The sequence below is a fragment of the Mchenga conophoros genome, linkage group LG10, assembly GCF_057382185.1.
Source record: "Mchenga conophoros isolate Kocher_MC1m ecotype Shallow Benthic linkage group LG10, M_conophoros_male_GT1.1, whole genome shotgun sequence".
NCBI lineage: Eukaryota > Metazoa > Chordata > Actinopteri > Cichliformes > Cichlidae > Mchenga > Mchenga conophoros.
In genome coordinates this window covers 10,875,323-10,890,320 of record NC_140535.1, presented here as the reverse complement: position 1 = coordinate 10,890,320, position 14,998 = coordinate 10,875,323, and the positions used below count along the sequence as shown (strand labels likewise).

General features: G+C 39.8%; 1 protein-coding gene across 2 annotated transcripts; it reads right to left on the bottom strand.

Moving 5' to 3' along the window:
• Positions 1–4,153: 4,153 nt before the first annotated feature.
• Positions 4,154–12,721, bottom strand: LOC146565393 (uncharacterized). Of its 2 annotated transcripts, none has more exons than XM_085288522.1 (4): positions 12,248–12,721; positions 7,926–11,235; positions 6,385–6,459; positions 4,154–4,826 (listed from the first exon to the last, which is right to left on the bottom strand). In XM_085288522.1, the coding sequence occupies exons 2-4, from the start codon at positions 11,162–11,164 to the stop codon at positions 4,628–4,630; spliced, it is 3,513 nt and encodes a 1,170-aa protein (XP_085144648.1). In that variant the 5' UTR covers positions 11,165–11,235; positions 12,248–12,721; the 3' UTR covers positions 4,154–4,627. The 2 variants fall into 2 exon arrangements, with proteins under 2 accessions (XP_085144648.1, XP_085144649.1); XM_085288523.1 differs by having other exon boundaries at positions 7,926–11,188.
• Positions 12,722–14,998: the final 2,277 nt, after the last annotated feature.

Sequence of the window (14,998 nt, the reverse complement as noted above, 5' to 3'; positions counted from 1 at the left end):
TCATAGGTTGGTGGTCTGGCGTCATGTCTGCTTTGGTTGTGGGGTTCCCTCGCTCAAAACGAGCATAAAAGTTGTTGAGCTCGTTGAGGAAGGAGACATCAGAGGATGCGGGGGAGGGTTTGGTGGTCCTGTAGTCTGTGATGGTCTGGAGTCCTTGCCACATGCGTCGGGGGTTGGAGTTGGAGAAGTGTTCTTCTACCTTCTTTTTGTAATGGTGTTTGGCTTTTTTGATGCCCTTCTTTAGATTAGCCCTGGCTGTACTGTAGGCGTGTGCATCTCCTGACCTAAAGGCAGTGTTGTGGGCCTTCAGGAGGAGACGAACATCCCGGTTCATCCAAGGCTTCTGGTTGGGGTACATGGTGATCCGTTTCTGGGTGGTGACACTGTCTGTGGTTTTGGAGATGTAATCCAGTACAGATGAGGCGTACTGGTCCAGGTCTGTGTGGGTGAACATATTCCAGTCTGTGTTTTTAAATCTGTCCTGGAGCACTGCGTCTGTCCCCTCTGGCCACACTTTAATTGTCCTCACAGCAGGTTTCACACGTTGGATGAGTGGTGAATACCGAGGTGTGAGGAACAGGGAGAGATGGTCCGATTGTCCAATGTGGGGGAGGGGTGTGGCTTTGTAGGCTCCAGCCAGGTTGGAATACACATGGTCTAAAGTCTTGTCTCCTCTGGTGTGGCAGGAGACATGTTGGTGGAATCTGGGGAGGACTGTCTTTAAGTTGGTGTGGTTGAAGTCGCCAGCAACAATAAAAGCAGCCTCGGGGTGTTTATTCTGGTGTTTGTTAATGGCTGCAGAAAGTTCTTTCATGGCCAACCTAGCATTAGCGTCGGGGGGTATATACACGGCAGTGAGTATGATCGAAGTGAATTCTCTGGGGAGATAATAAGGTCTGCATTTGACCATTAAAAACTCCGCATTAGGTGAGCAGTGACTCTCAGTAGTAGTGGAGTTCATGCACCAAGCATTGTTAATATAAATGCACAAACTTCCACCTCTGGTCTTGCCGGAGTCATCTGCTAGCCTGTCGGCTCGGTGTGTGTGGCGTCCTGCTAACTCGATAGCATTGTCCGGGCAGCTGTTGTTCAGCCATGTTTCGGTGAAAAACATGACATTTGAGTCCATAATCCGTCTGTTGTTAGTGATGGAGAGCCGTATCTCATCCATTTTGTTTGCCAGAGAACGGACATTGGCGAGAAAAATACTGGGTAAAGGCAGCCCGTGTGGTGTTAGCTTTAGCTTAGCCCGTAGCCCTCCGCGCCTACCTCGCCTTTGTTTACGATCTCGGCGCCGTCTGCGTGCACTTCCGCCCAGCCGGGGAGAGTGGGCAGCCTCCGGTGTTCTGGAGATCTCTGGGATGAGTCGGAGATCGGCGATAAAACTGTTGGAGTTGTGAGTCCAGATGTCCAGAAGCTCTTGTCTGCTGTAGGTCAGCAACGCACAGCAATTCTGGACGAATAATCCGGTTAAAAGTAGATAAAAAACCGCTAAATAGCAGATTCTGGAGAGACACTGAGCCTCGCGTTGTTCACGCGCCGCCATCTTGGAGCTAAAAGGTCAATTAGCACTTTATATGTAAACCCGGTTTCTATTATTTGATTATGTGCAGCAAAATGATTTTTATATGCATATGTATACATATGCATGTATACATATACAAAAAATATGTATACATATGCATGTACTGCAACGAATGTAAGCTGTGTGTTATTATATATTTCTGTGGTTTACAAGCTACGTTTTGTAGCTCTGACTATCCTCTTACAAATGTGGGAATATTGTTGAAAATCAGCGTATCAAGGCGAGTTACAAAAAAATCCACAAAAAACTTCTATTAAAATTCAAAAGAAGGAAGCATATATTAAAAACTGAAATGACGCTGACAAAGTATAATATGATTGGGGAATCTGGTGAAAATGGCTCACAGAAATGTTTGGAAACTAAACTCCTGACTGTGGGAAAGCAAATGAAGATAAATGCTGTTTTAAATGCATAAAAGCACGGGGGTTTAGATAAACAATCTCCACTTAAATAGAAAATGGCTTCTTAAAGAATTACTTAAAGACTTTATTTGTGCAGTTCCTCAGATATGTATGCTTTAAGTACAGCAGACATTTTAGCATTGATGATTTTTTTTCCCCCAAATATCTGCCTCCAGCTCTACCCACTTCAAAAGCAGCAACAGTCATATTTTTTGCAGTGATTGTCTATGAGACACGTTAAATTGTTTTTCTTTGCCTCTTTGTGAGTTACACTAGTTGATTTACAAGCACAGTAAAGGTTGGAAATGACACTGTAGAACTACTTGTCGAACCGCTTTAAAATGTAGCACTTGAATTTGCACATAGATGACACTGGTTTAATTCACAGTGAAAGATAATCTCTGATGTGGATATCAATAAAAATGTAATATGTGGTCTGCCCTGTTTAAATTTATTTTATGGACCCATTCCTCTTGTCTTCTAGGGCGTGGACTGTGGCTGCAATATTATTCAGCAGTACCACTTTTCAAAATTAGCAGGCCCCAGATAAGTACACAAACTCAGCAGAATGCTCCTGCACAATTTCTATTAGCCAAAGTTTATAAACTTCTTTTGTGTATAGTAAATTTAAGTGCAAATCTCTCTTTGAAATGAATCAAATCACGTATTACATTTGACTTAAGTTTAACTTAATTTTGCTGAACTGGCTCATGGAGAAATACAAACATTCAGAAATACAAACTCTCCAAAGTGTCTCATTACATTAAAGCACTGACATAGTACAGACTCACACAGGAGCTTTCTTCATAACTGACATGAATTCTGAAAAGTTCTCCTCCTGCACAGCTTGTACCTACAATCCAACCTGACAGTCAGCAGCTATGTGAGGATTTCAGCATATTACGCTATCAACATGCAGGGGAAAAAAGGCTAAAGAAAAGGCTCCAAAAAAAATCAGTTCAGTCACTTACCGACCACGTTCTCATACCAGATGACAATGTAATCAAGATGTTTAGAGCTAAAGTGCGTTTTTAGGAAAGCCTACCACTAGCTCCAATAATGTTAGCTTATAACCAGCCGTTGTTGTTGTTTAGCTGGCTTATTGTCAGATGTCCCGAGATGAGAGAGGGCCACATGTCTAATTGCTGTGTTAAAGCCCTGAAGATGAAACTTGAGCTGAGGAGGTAGAACTGAGGGAAGCAAGACAGCAGTGGTGGAGGAGCCAGACATAATGAGAAATAAATGATGAAGGATACATGCGCAAATATATAGTTTGAAAGAGCTATTTGTAAAAGTAACTTCTTAGGCTGGTCTCTGGCCACATAAAATGTGATTACATGGAACAGTGATCTTGACCAGTGTATGTATATATTTTTCATATAGCATCAAATCACAACAACAGTTGCCTTAGGGTGTTTTGGACAATCATATATTTTATTTATATATTTAGTATTTTATACCTTTATGCATTTTTAAGTCTGCACCTAAAAGTCAATGCAGAATTTTTGGGACTTTAAGTGAAAATTGCACCTTTGCATGTCGCATTACTTACATTTAAATGTACTGAACAGGGCTACTCGTACGAGGCTTCAAGGCTTTCAGAGGTGCTTTGAGCCCTCATTCCTTGTAACAGTGTTACACGACTTTCATTTTCAGTGTGCTTTATTTCTTCTTAGAGGGGTTTTTAATTAAATCCCGAGTATCGCCCGCTAAGAAGGTAATATCACAATCTTTGTTTGACATACTGCTCAAATAAAAGTTGCACGCACTCTTATTCACAAGCTTTCATCCAAAATTCCCCTCACACTTTATGAACAGTTCTATGAAACTACAAGGGTCTGTTTCACGTTGCTAGTTTGCTTTTTATGTCCATAAGTGTGTGTCCATGAGTGTGCTCATGGGTGTGTGCATGCTTCATTGCAGCCTTTCGTCATTTCATTGTTTTACTCAGAGACCTTTTATGAAGTTCAGATTGTTCGGGGATTTGGAGACCATCAGCACAATTGGCAAAGGCATAATGAATGCTTCTGTATTTTGTGCACCCTTGTGGCCAGTTTGCAGTTGTGAAAAGGTTTAGATGCATTGAACGTACATGTCCTAAGTGAAAAAAAATCTTTATTTCATTCATAAATGACCAAAAACAGTTTAGCAATTAGAATGAATCAAATTAACTAATTTATAGACAAATAAACAGAGGTTATATCAAACTACTTAACGGTAATTAAAAGGTAAAGCGACATTAAGCGACATTTAAAACAGGGAATATAGAATCAAATGCTTTAATTATAACAGTGCAAACAGAACAGAATCTCATGTACAAAATTAGATATAGAAATCTACATTTTAATGCAAGCATATTGACAAGAAAACATATTTAACTTGAGAAAAAGTGAAAATACATTTCTTATGGATGGTACTAGTTGAAGGTCACAAAGATCAGGTTCAAATTTGAGAAAATCCTTCATATAGGCTTTGACAGTGTGCAGAAGAGTGGAACTTTACTTGGGAAGAACATAATTCAAAGCAATCTCATTCCACAGGAAGAAAGGGAATAGTAAGAGTTCTCTGCAAAAGGCTTCTGCTGGTCACTTGTAACACAGGATAATGGCTATTAAACTGCACACAGGTACTGAAAAGAGTTCTAGACTTTGTGAGTTTTTCTTGGAAGCCATTTGAACAGAGTCTTGCACAGCTTTTTGCTTTTCAGCTTTGTCTTTGTTAAGTTCTTAATGACGACATTTTGGAGCAGGCTGAAGGTTAAAGGCTGGGATAGGTGCGCAGTTGACCGATTCAGAACCTCCAAGAAGCGTCTTTCCTGCTGCCTGAAGTCATACTCTACACTGGAGAGACACACACACAGCCCCAAATTAGTTATTCTCCACCTGAAGAAAACACACATTATAAAAAACAAAAAGTGTGTCAAACCTGAAAGCTTTCTCCGAAGATGCAAATGAATGTTTTAGTGTGTCGTATCTGCATTTCCAGCTCATTTTTACATAATGCAAAAGCTTTTCGTGCCTCAAAATCACTATAAACTGTGTTGCTACATTTCACTTTGCTTTGTGTGGTCTCCTCATGTGGGAAGCGCTGTACTTGTCAGGTTTCAAAGTGGCTGATTGGTTTGGGCAGGTAGACATTTCCCAGCAGGATATCCTCTTTTTTTGGAGGGTACACAAGTCTGGTTTAAATATTCTTATCTTCCCACTTGGCCTTTTAAGGACCAGATGCCCACACACACACTCCACACACACACTCCACACACACGCGCACACACACTGGTCAGCAAATCAACTTATGTAACACTCTTTTTGTCATACAAAAGGGGTTTTGGAAAATAAGGAGATCAACAGGAATGTTTTGAATATTTCACGATGAAGACAATTTAAGGTTTTGCTTTCTCGAGCTTGAGGCGTTTTTGTTTTCCGAAAAGATGATGAGAAGAATTTTAGATTTTCCTCAGCCCACTTAGTAATATTTTTTATTCTCCATTGCTTCCACCTGATGCAACATTTTAGTTATTAGGTGCAAACTATACCAGTGTTGGAATATGAGAACTAACCAATATTCCATGATAAGTCTTACAGGCAAGGGATGCGAAAGCTCTTCTCAGACAGCAGACAAACAATTCCTTTCACTGCTTTCTTTAATAAAGTTTGCAATGCACTGAAATGCAACCGCTACTGCTGAATTGCTGTCATGAAAACTAAGACAGTAATAGCTCAGTTTGCAATAACTACTTTTGATATATTCTCCTGCTTCCTACGAGTCATCGAATCTTCTAAAACATTTCATTTTAATACAGCATAACATCAATTAGTCTACAATCCAACTGACAATGCAAATTTTGACTTCATAAATCAGTATAAATCAGTTTTGTAGGCTGCTTGGACCTGACTCAGTTCTGTCTGCCTGCTTACATTTCCAAATAGACTATGCTACATAAAGCAAGTGCTTAAATTTGGCAGTTTTTCCATAAGATTTATCGTGTTCTCTGACAGGAAAATATAATCCTTCTGTTACTTCTGAGCAAGAAACTGCTTGCTAATGACAGTAAGTCATTAATTTTTAGAGAAATGAAGAGAACAGACTGGCCAAGAACTGGCAGCTGCAATGGCAAAGGTGCTGACCCATGAACTGAACTGTGTGCCTGAAACTGTAAATCTGTTGTCCGACTTTGTCCTTGAATAAACTGATACGTGTTCCTGTTACTGTGCATGCCATGCATGTTGATTTGGTTTAATTGGTTTCTTCATCTCTTTTATCGAATGAACACCAAAAGGGAAGCAAGTAGCAAAATTAAGGTGTATTAATTATACTGTAGCATTCTTATGGTACATTGCAGCAGATTTGATCAGTTATGTGTTCAGACTTTGCATGTAGGCACAACTGTCATCTCACCTGTATACAACACAAGCAGTTTTCTGACACGTTGAGCAGTCTTTGAAGTCCTGTCCTGTTTTGTGGGATCGCCGACTGGAATACAGATAAAGCACATTTTATATCACAAATATTGTGAATAACTGCTTAACTCTGTAACCCTTCAGTGCAAGAGAGTATGAGCTATTAAGAATTCTAACATAACTTGAATGGAAAAGGAAGGATGAATTAATGTATGACCCTATCAACTATCAGCAGCTTACATGAATCATTGTGTCTTATTGTTAATGAAAGAAAAATAAACGATGCAGCTGATGTAACAACTAAGGTATATGATGTCTTTTTAAGTCATGATAAACCATAAACCCGTCCTTTTGTGTTAACCAAATCATCCTTTTAGATTTACAGTGTAATCATCTTTCCTATCACTGTATCCAACTGAGACACTTTCAGTCTATATAACATAGCGTGTAAGACATCAGTAGGTTATTAGGAGTTGGTTTTTCTAAAACATGACCTCAGAGACAGTCACAGCTTATTAACACAGCACACTGAATGAGAATGATTGACAGAGACACGTTGCCAGAGGCCTGTTTTAATTCCTGTTATTTGTCCCAGAAGAATTGCGTGGCTATATAAATCTCTGCCCCCCTGAAATGCCCAAGTAGGTTTCTATCATACTCAGGAGCATAATCACGGACCTGTTTTTCAAACCTGCAACAATGTTGCAATGCCACATAACTACAATTTGAATCAGATTTTTTGCACGTTTGTGAAACAGACTTGATAACATGTTAGCAGTACTGCCTTCAAATTGATTTGTGCAACTTAAATCACAGTGTGCGAAATTATTTACACGACTGAAACTCGTTTGGTTCAAATGTCATTGAGGTCTTCCAGTGCAGATGCTGGAATATCTTTCTTCCTATTATTTACTTTAGTTATAGGACAGAATGGGGAAATATGTGAGAAATATGTGAGAAACACGTGAAGCTCTGTGCTTTTGAAAAAAAAACTGACCCTGTTTTGGTTACTGTACCCTTGCTTTTGTACAGTAATAGATAGAAACATCCTACATCCTGGTTTTCTGTATCATTTTTGTCCTTGGCAATACAGTAATTAGTAGCTAATTAACTGAACAGTGGGTGAGTAAAACATGTGTTTATAAATTTAACAAATGCACAACTGTTTTCAGTCTAAAAACAATGGTGTTTGCATTGATATTCAATGCTGCTGAGTGTTTCCAATCTAAGTGATGACTCACTGTAAAGCCAGAGATCAGCAGAAGCAGGAATGCTTTTAAAATAATTCCTAGACAGGATTCTGGCTGCTGTACCTGTACTGGACTGAATATAAAGTATTACAGCAAAGTATTTACAACTCATCTCTAACAAAGCATGTTAAGTATATGCCATTCACAAATATGTAAAGCTCTATTGTACTAAATATTAGATATTCAAGTAAAAAACTGATGATCCTGAAGTGATAAAGAAAGCTCAACACATCCCTTATTACACTTCCACACACACTCAGAGCCCAGACACACACGCACATTTACTTACCCACTGGTTGGAGCGTGCCATGTCTCTAGGTCATGGATAATGTTAAGCAGAGTAGTGATCCTGTCCTTGTTGGCTGCCAGGCTGGCCTCCACAGTCTCGAGTCTCTGCTGTAAGGCTGCTGATTTGCAGCACTGTGGGGAAGATGGCAGCAGCAGGGCTGCATCAGCTGGGTGGGAGTGAGCCAGGCTGGTGTCCTCTGGGCATGGCTGAGGAGGAGCGGGGTTGTCAATTGCCTCCACTTTCTTAGACTGGAGGCGGAGATAGGATGCCAAGGGCTTTGTTGATGATAGCAATATGGAATTGCAATCAAGGCCTGTGTGCATACGGGGTTCTCTCTCACTGCTGCATGGGGCTGGCGCAGTGAAAGAACGCTCGGTACGTGTGAGTGTTTGTGGCGGTAATAATGTGTCAGAGTTTTGCTGGACTGAGGATTTGATGATGGGTTTGACATTTCTAGTTGAGGTGATGGGTCCACAGTTTGTTTGCACTGTTATAGAGGGTGTTGAGTTGATGGGATGTGTCTCTTTAACTACGTCAGTTTTAAGCTTAACATTTGCATGACTGGCTGATACACCCAAGGCAAACCGTTCTGCATTTGAATTCTTTTGCTGGGCTGTTGTTACCGGTGGGCATGTTGCACAGTGTCCCTCATGTTCGGTTTCTGCACATCCTTGATTATGTGCAGGCTTTTGTTGTTCCGTTTTTATGAAACCCTGCAGACAAGAGCTGTTTGACTTAATTAGGGAAATGTAATTCTGGAGGTTTGCGACCTGCGATGGATTTGAATTTTCATGGTCTTTTGACTCATGCACAATTAATTCATTGGTTAGATTAGCACTGAAGTTACTTTTATCAGAATGCAACTTCTCGCTGGGTTTATTGGTTGATTTAGGGTGATTAGTGCTAGCATCACTGCCCCTGTTATGATCTTTTGGCACAATTTGAGGCTTAGATAATGCATGCGGAAGTGCTAAGTTGCTTTCCTGATGACAAACAACACCACATTTACCAGGTTTGTTACTGCTTTGAGTTCTGATGTCTGGTCCTAGTGTGCATTGAGGTTTGCTTTTGTCGGGGGCTTCATTACAGCTAACTACCTGTGCTGTGCCTATTGATTGAAGCAAATTTGCACTTGATACAGAGACATTATTTTGTTTCTCTGTCAAGGCAAACAAATGCGTGCCAGCTGGGGTTGCAGATTTTTTCGAATTGAATGCTGTGTTCCTGAGAGCTATATTTTTGTTCAGGGTGCTGTTAAATCCAAGTCTAGAGCTGGAAGTAGTACTCACAGGCACCTTAACTTCCGAGTCTAGGAGATTGGATGCACTAGATGTTGTGTCTAGGAAAGATGTACAAGCGTGAAGCAGAGGTTCAGAATTTGAAGAGTTAGGGTGAATTATTTGTGCAGGCACAGACTTATCATCACATGCAATTTGATCTGAATTAGTTTTATAATTTAAAATGCTCAAATATAGATGCGGTATAGCTGGATGCTGTGGATTAGCAAAAGCTTGAATTCCAGTTGAGCTTATTCCTCTGTCAGTAAAAGGTATTTTAGCTAAAGATGTGCTAGCAGCTACTGTGGATGCCTTTTCTTGTAGTTTATGATGTTCAAGCAGAGCATGCGGTGGACCTGAGGGTAAAACGTGTGCAGGTGACTTTGATTTATGCATTTGGTTGAATGCATTGCTGGCCAGTGATAATGTGGGGCATTTAGGGCTAATTTGTTGGTTATTAGTTGTATTTATTTGACCCGCATGCTTGGAGTGTAGAGGCTTGTGCTGAGTATTGACTTTAGCAGCTATGCTTTCAGTGGACGTTGGTGCAGAATTAAAAACTGTGGTTGATATGAGTGTGTTGGTACTGGATGTATTTCCAGTCCCTGTGGCTACAGTATAGAAATGCGAAGGTGGTGACAGTGTAATCTCAGGTGCAGCATGTATAGACACACATACATTTTGAGATTCTTTGTATTGTGTAGAAATGTGTTGTGTTGTCTTAATGCGCTTGGGGTAAGTGTGCGAATGTGGGTTGTTGGCCTTGGTAGCTATGGCCAACTTGGGGGTCAAAGGGAGAGTTGTTGGACGAGAGAGCTTATGGTCCTGTGGAGGTTTAGCACCAAATTTTTCACTGGAAACATCCTGTCTGGTTTCTATTGTTGCTTTTGTGATAGTGATGGTTTTAGCATGTAGGACGGTTGTAGGTTGGATTGATGTTTCACTTCTGGCAGGATTTATATTTGACAAAGTGACTTGATTGCCTATAGAGTGGACCGGGCATGCAGGGTGTGGTGTTTTTCGATACCTTAGTTCCTCATTAACGTATAATAATTGTGGATTGACTGTAATTTGGGTCCTGTTGTCAGTATTATTAATGCTGTCGGAGAGTTGTTGGTTTGCCGTAGGGTTTTTTTCAGTGTGGGATATTTGGAAAGGCGTAGAGGTCGAGAGTGAGGTGAAGGATGAGTTTAAAGAGTTCCCTCTAAGGAAAGCATTGGGAGTAGGAATTTTCTCCCCTATAATAACAGCTTTGTTGGTTACAGACTGTCTCCCTCCACAGTGGTTGCATATTTTTTGAGGCATACCAAAAGGTCGGGCAGCAGATAATGGCAGCGTCTTCCTACACAAATCTGTATAATGACCTTGCAATCTGGTCCGGTCTCCTCCACGACAGGTTGCTCCCTTTACAGGCTCGGCCTCATCATTGTGTACGGTAATCCCACCGATTGCCTCTGAGTCAACCACACTGCCATTAGTGTAACGGTTACCAGATTTACAATTAGACCTGGCATTCCCTGCAATGTGTGGATTTGTCTTGATTGCCCTGGTATAGCAATAAGTCCCTCTACTGTTCCTCTGACAGCAGGCCACATCCTTTGAGGCCTCACCTCCAAGTGCTTTGAAAGTCACTTCCTTTTTGGTCTTGGATTCGCCACTTTTCTGTTTTAGAATAGCCTTTTTCTCCTTGTCACTCTTTGTTAGTAGTATCTCCTTGTCTTCCGTTTCCTTGGTAATATAGCTGTTGGATGTTTGACTAATGTTATCTGAGAGTGTATCAGTTAGCTGGGTAGGAGGTCTACTTATCGCAGGGGATGTCTGAACACCAACACTGCACTGAAGTCCCCACAGGGCTCCTCCGGATCTGTCTCCTCCTGTTGCCTTCCAACCACGCACGCCAACCAAGGCAGGGACTCCTAAAACCGGAACCGAAGTCGTCAGGTCAGCTGCTCGTCTCCCCATTCCTCGACTGGTCGACTCAAAAGTCTGATAATTCAAAAAGGGGGTCAGCGTTTCCACATCATTACATCCATCTAAAAGTAAAAGAGGAACACGTTTAAAGCGAGAGACATTTTAGATGGCACTGTGAAGGAAATCCATGAGTAAGCAGGAAACAATGCACAGAGCTTGGGCTGAGACAAGGAAGCGCTTTAATAGTGCAAAAAAAGGAGGATAACTAGAGTTGTCAAGAATTGTGAGGATTGTGCTCTTACTTTCTTGGAATAAGACTGGAAAAAGCAATGACAATGTGCAAATGCTGATAACAAGAGAAGTGTTGTATATTATATCAGCACTTTGAACATAATGCAAAGATCCCACCCACATTAATGTTTCAACATAGCGCCTGGAGTAAACTCTAATGTCTTCTTTCATTACAGTATTTGCCATAGAAGGCAGCGTTCACCCCATTACCCTTCACGTTCAGCTCACCTTGAAAAAGAGTACCATACACTAATGCTATAGCCTTAATTAAGGTCTGTGTGCATTTAACCGCAACACCATTTCACGAAGGGGACAGCCTGTGTAAGTGTGTGTGTGTGTGTCTATGCGTGCACACAAGTTTTCTCATGTGTAGAGGAGGTCATTTTAATGATTTATGCAACAACAGTTCAGTTGTCAACACCAGGGTGATCATGTGTGGATTTTTCAGCAATTCTTTATTATACAGTTAAACACAGAGTGTGTGTCTATGTTAGCGCTTGCATGTATTCATTCATGACAAAAAAAGAACATGTAAATACATTTTGGTAAGGCTTTCTTCACTTTCTCCTGGCCTTCATACCCCTCAAACTCCTTTATCCAGATATGTCTAAATTGCTAGACGAACATTAGTCATCCACAGGGACTATTATTTTGGTTCTCGTGTCAACTGATGTTAGTTGAGCTAGGTCAAGTGACCCACGTCTGTAGTTGCTGTCTAATAATAAGTGACAACTGTCTTGTCCTGTTAATACACCATAAAAAAGCAAGCAGAGAAAAAACAAGCTATTGAAAAGCCGCAAAATGTTTACATGCCCTCAACTTAAGAATAAAACACAGACATACCTCAGTCTTTGTATGATCCTGCTGCAAGTCTTGGCTCCAAATGAGTTAGTTTTACGCACTCTCTTTTATGTCCTCATGGATTCTCAAGGTTCTGAGTGACTTTATTTTCATATGTTTTTATCCCTTAGCTGCACAATTCAAACTCAGTGCAGTCCACAGGCAGTCATCTCGGTAAAGCAATGCTGCTTAATGAGTTCTCTTCGTAACTGCTCAGATTCTGAACTAATCTACCTTTTATTGATCAGGCATAAAGCCAAGCTGTGTCCTCACTGCGCCCGCTTCTTGTTTTGGTCCTGCTGCTCCACACTGCTCCATAGTATGCCACAGTATGCTGTCCTCCAACACACTCTGCCCTACTATGCCTTATCTTTTTACCTCCTCTTCTCACTTACTCTTTCTGCGGTGCTCCCTCTCTGCTCTTTCTGCTACTGTTCTCCTTCCCAGCATTCATGTATCCTGGTCTATAGCTGGGTGGAGAAAGAGAGCAAGAGAGAGAAAGAGAGAAAGAGAGAGAAAGAGAGGGAGAGAGAGGAAGTGACTTGCATCAGTGGGGTAGGGACTGTGTGTAAATTACCATACAAGTTAAAAAACAGGAAATGTAAATGGCAGCAAATGTATGTAAACAAAGTTGTAGCAGTCTGAAGAGGCGGTAATTACAAATTAAGCCTCTTTAACACTATTACTAATTTGAGTCTCTAATTTCTTTAATGTATGTGGTTTCTTTTACAGAGAAGGCACTTTTATTCTAGATCGGGCTTAGTCCAGGTAGAAAATAAGCATTCATGTATAGCTAATGTTTGATTTTTCACATTTTGGGCACACATCCTTTTATTATCAGGATGTGTGGCCCCATGTCTTCAGTGCTCTGGGGGGTCTTCGGATGCCCTGGGTCTCCTGGGCTTTTCTCTGTCTGCATCTAGTTCCCAGAGGCCATTGTTTCAGCTTCTCACTGCTCATTATGTACATTTCATGACCAGTGTTGGGGTTGTTATGTACGTATTTCACATTACTTTTCTTAAAAGCAATCAAGTACTTTCTTAATTACTCACTGGAAAAAGCAATTCAATACACTAAACATTACTTTCACTTTATTCCAGTAAACAATATATACCATAAGCTAATGTTCTACATACCAACACAAATCCATATTCTAATGAGGACACATCTTTGAGGATGAGGATCTCTCTTTTAGTGATTAGATATGAACACAAAATCGACAGCACAAAGCAAAGTTGAAAACCAACCCAAAGAGAATTCAAAGTGATCGTCACAGTGATTCTACTTTAGCATGTAAAGACAGAAATGGAGGCAACAGTGTTTCAAGCCTGACTCCTTATCACTTCCTCTGTTATGCCACTGCCTCTGTTGAAGTTCAGGGTCCAGTTGCAGGTCTGGGGCTTGGAATCACTCAGCTTCAACATCACTCTGGGTTTTTTTTTTTTTTGCCAGCTTTGCATTAGCATGCTGTCTGTGCAAATGTTGGCAAAAAGGAGCCAAAGTTATGTTAGCAGAATAATACAGATGTTTCTGTCCTGTACACAGTTTGCATTTCACCATCACACCCAGGTCCTTTGGCACAACAGTGGATGTAGACCATAATTCTGCTTGGACAGGACACCCTTAAAAAAGTACTTGTAATTAACATATAGTATTTCTATCGTACAGTGTACTTTTCTCCACATTGGCATTTAAAGCACTTCACCACATGTGTATTCTTACTTTTATGAATATTAATTACTTTTCAGATTCAGATTTTTTCTTGTTTTTGCAACTTTATTATGTTGTTGTGCAAAATTTTTGATGTCTTCACAAATAAATAAAAATAAATAAATAAATACATTTAAAAAAAATAAGCTTTGAAGGTTTTTTCCTGCTGCTGACATTAAAGCATGGTTTCTACCTTTATCAAGTACTGCAGTTAAGCCCTGTGGAATTCTTTTCTTTTGGCAAATTTCTTTAATTATAACAACAATTTGAATATTGTCTTGGGATAATGGAAAAAAATATTATTTTCCATAGCAAACATGCAACATTCAAGTACATGTTTTAAGTGAATAAAAGTTTAATTTAATATCAATTAATGTGTATTTAATGTGTATTTTAAAAACCATGTATTTTTACATCTGACAAATAATTGATAAAACATCAAAATGTTTCTCATTTATGGATTTTAATGTGTCGTATATAAGCCCTTTGATGTATGTCATTTAAGTTTATGGACACTAGAGCCCACAGCCTCTAACATAATTTATCACCATGCCTGCATCAACAGGATATTCATAGGATATATTGAAATTATGAATAATCAAGTATGGTAATGTTTATATTTGCTGTCAAATAAATCAGGTTATGCACTATTATGGACATCATAATATTGATTATAGTCAAGTGATCTTTGTACAATCTCTAAATAATATATTCCTAAAATAAAAAGATAAGAATGAGTTGTTTTATTACTGTATGTTTTGATGTTCATGATTTTTTTGCACCTGAAATGATTTTTTTGCATCATCTCCTACAATTTTATTACTTTCACAAGATTAAATCTTCAGCCAGCATTAGACAGCACTGCAAATTAAAGGAGAAAAGAAAGGATAAATTAGACAGGATGAAGAGGATTGTCATGGATGTTAAAACCTCCAAAAACGTTAAATACAAAAACAAATGAAATCAAACTAAGAATATTCTAATACTTTAATGTTTTATTTTCATACACTAATCTATTAAAATAATGAAAGTCCTGCTGCGCAA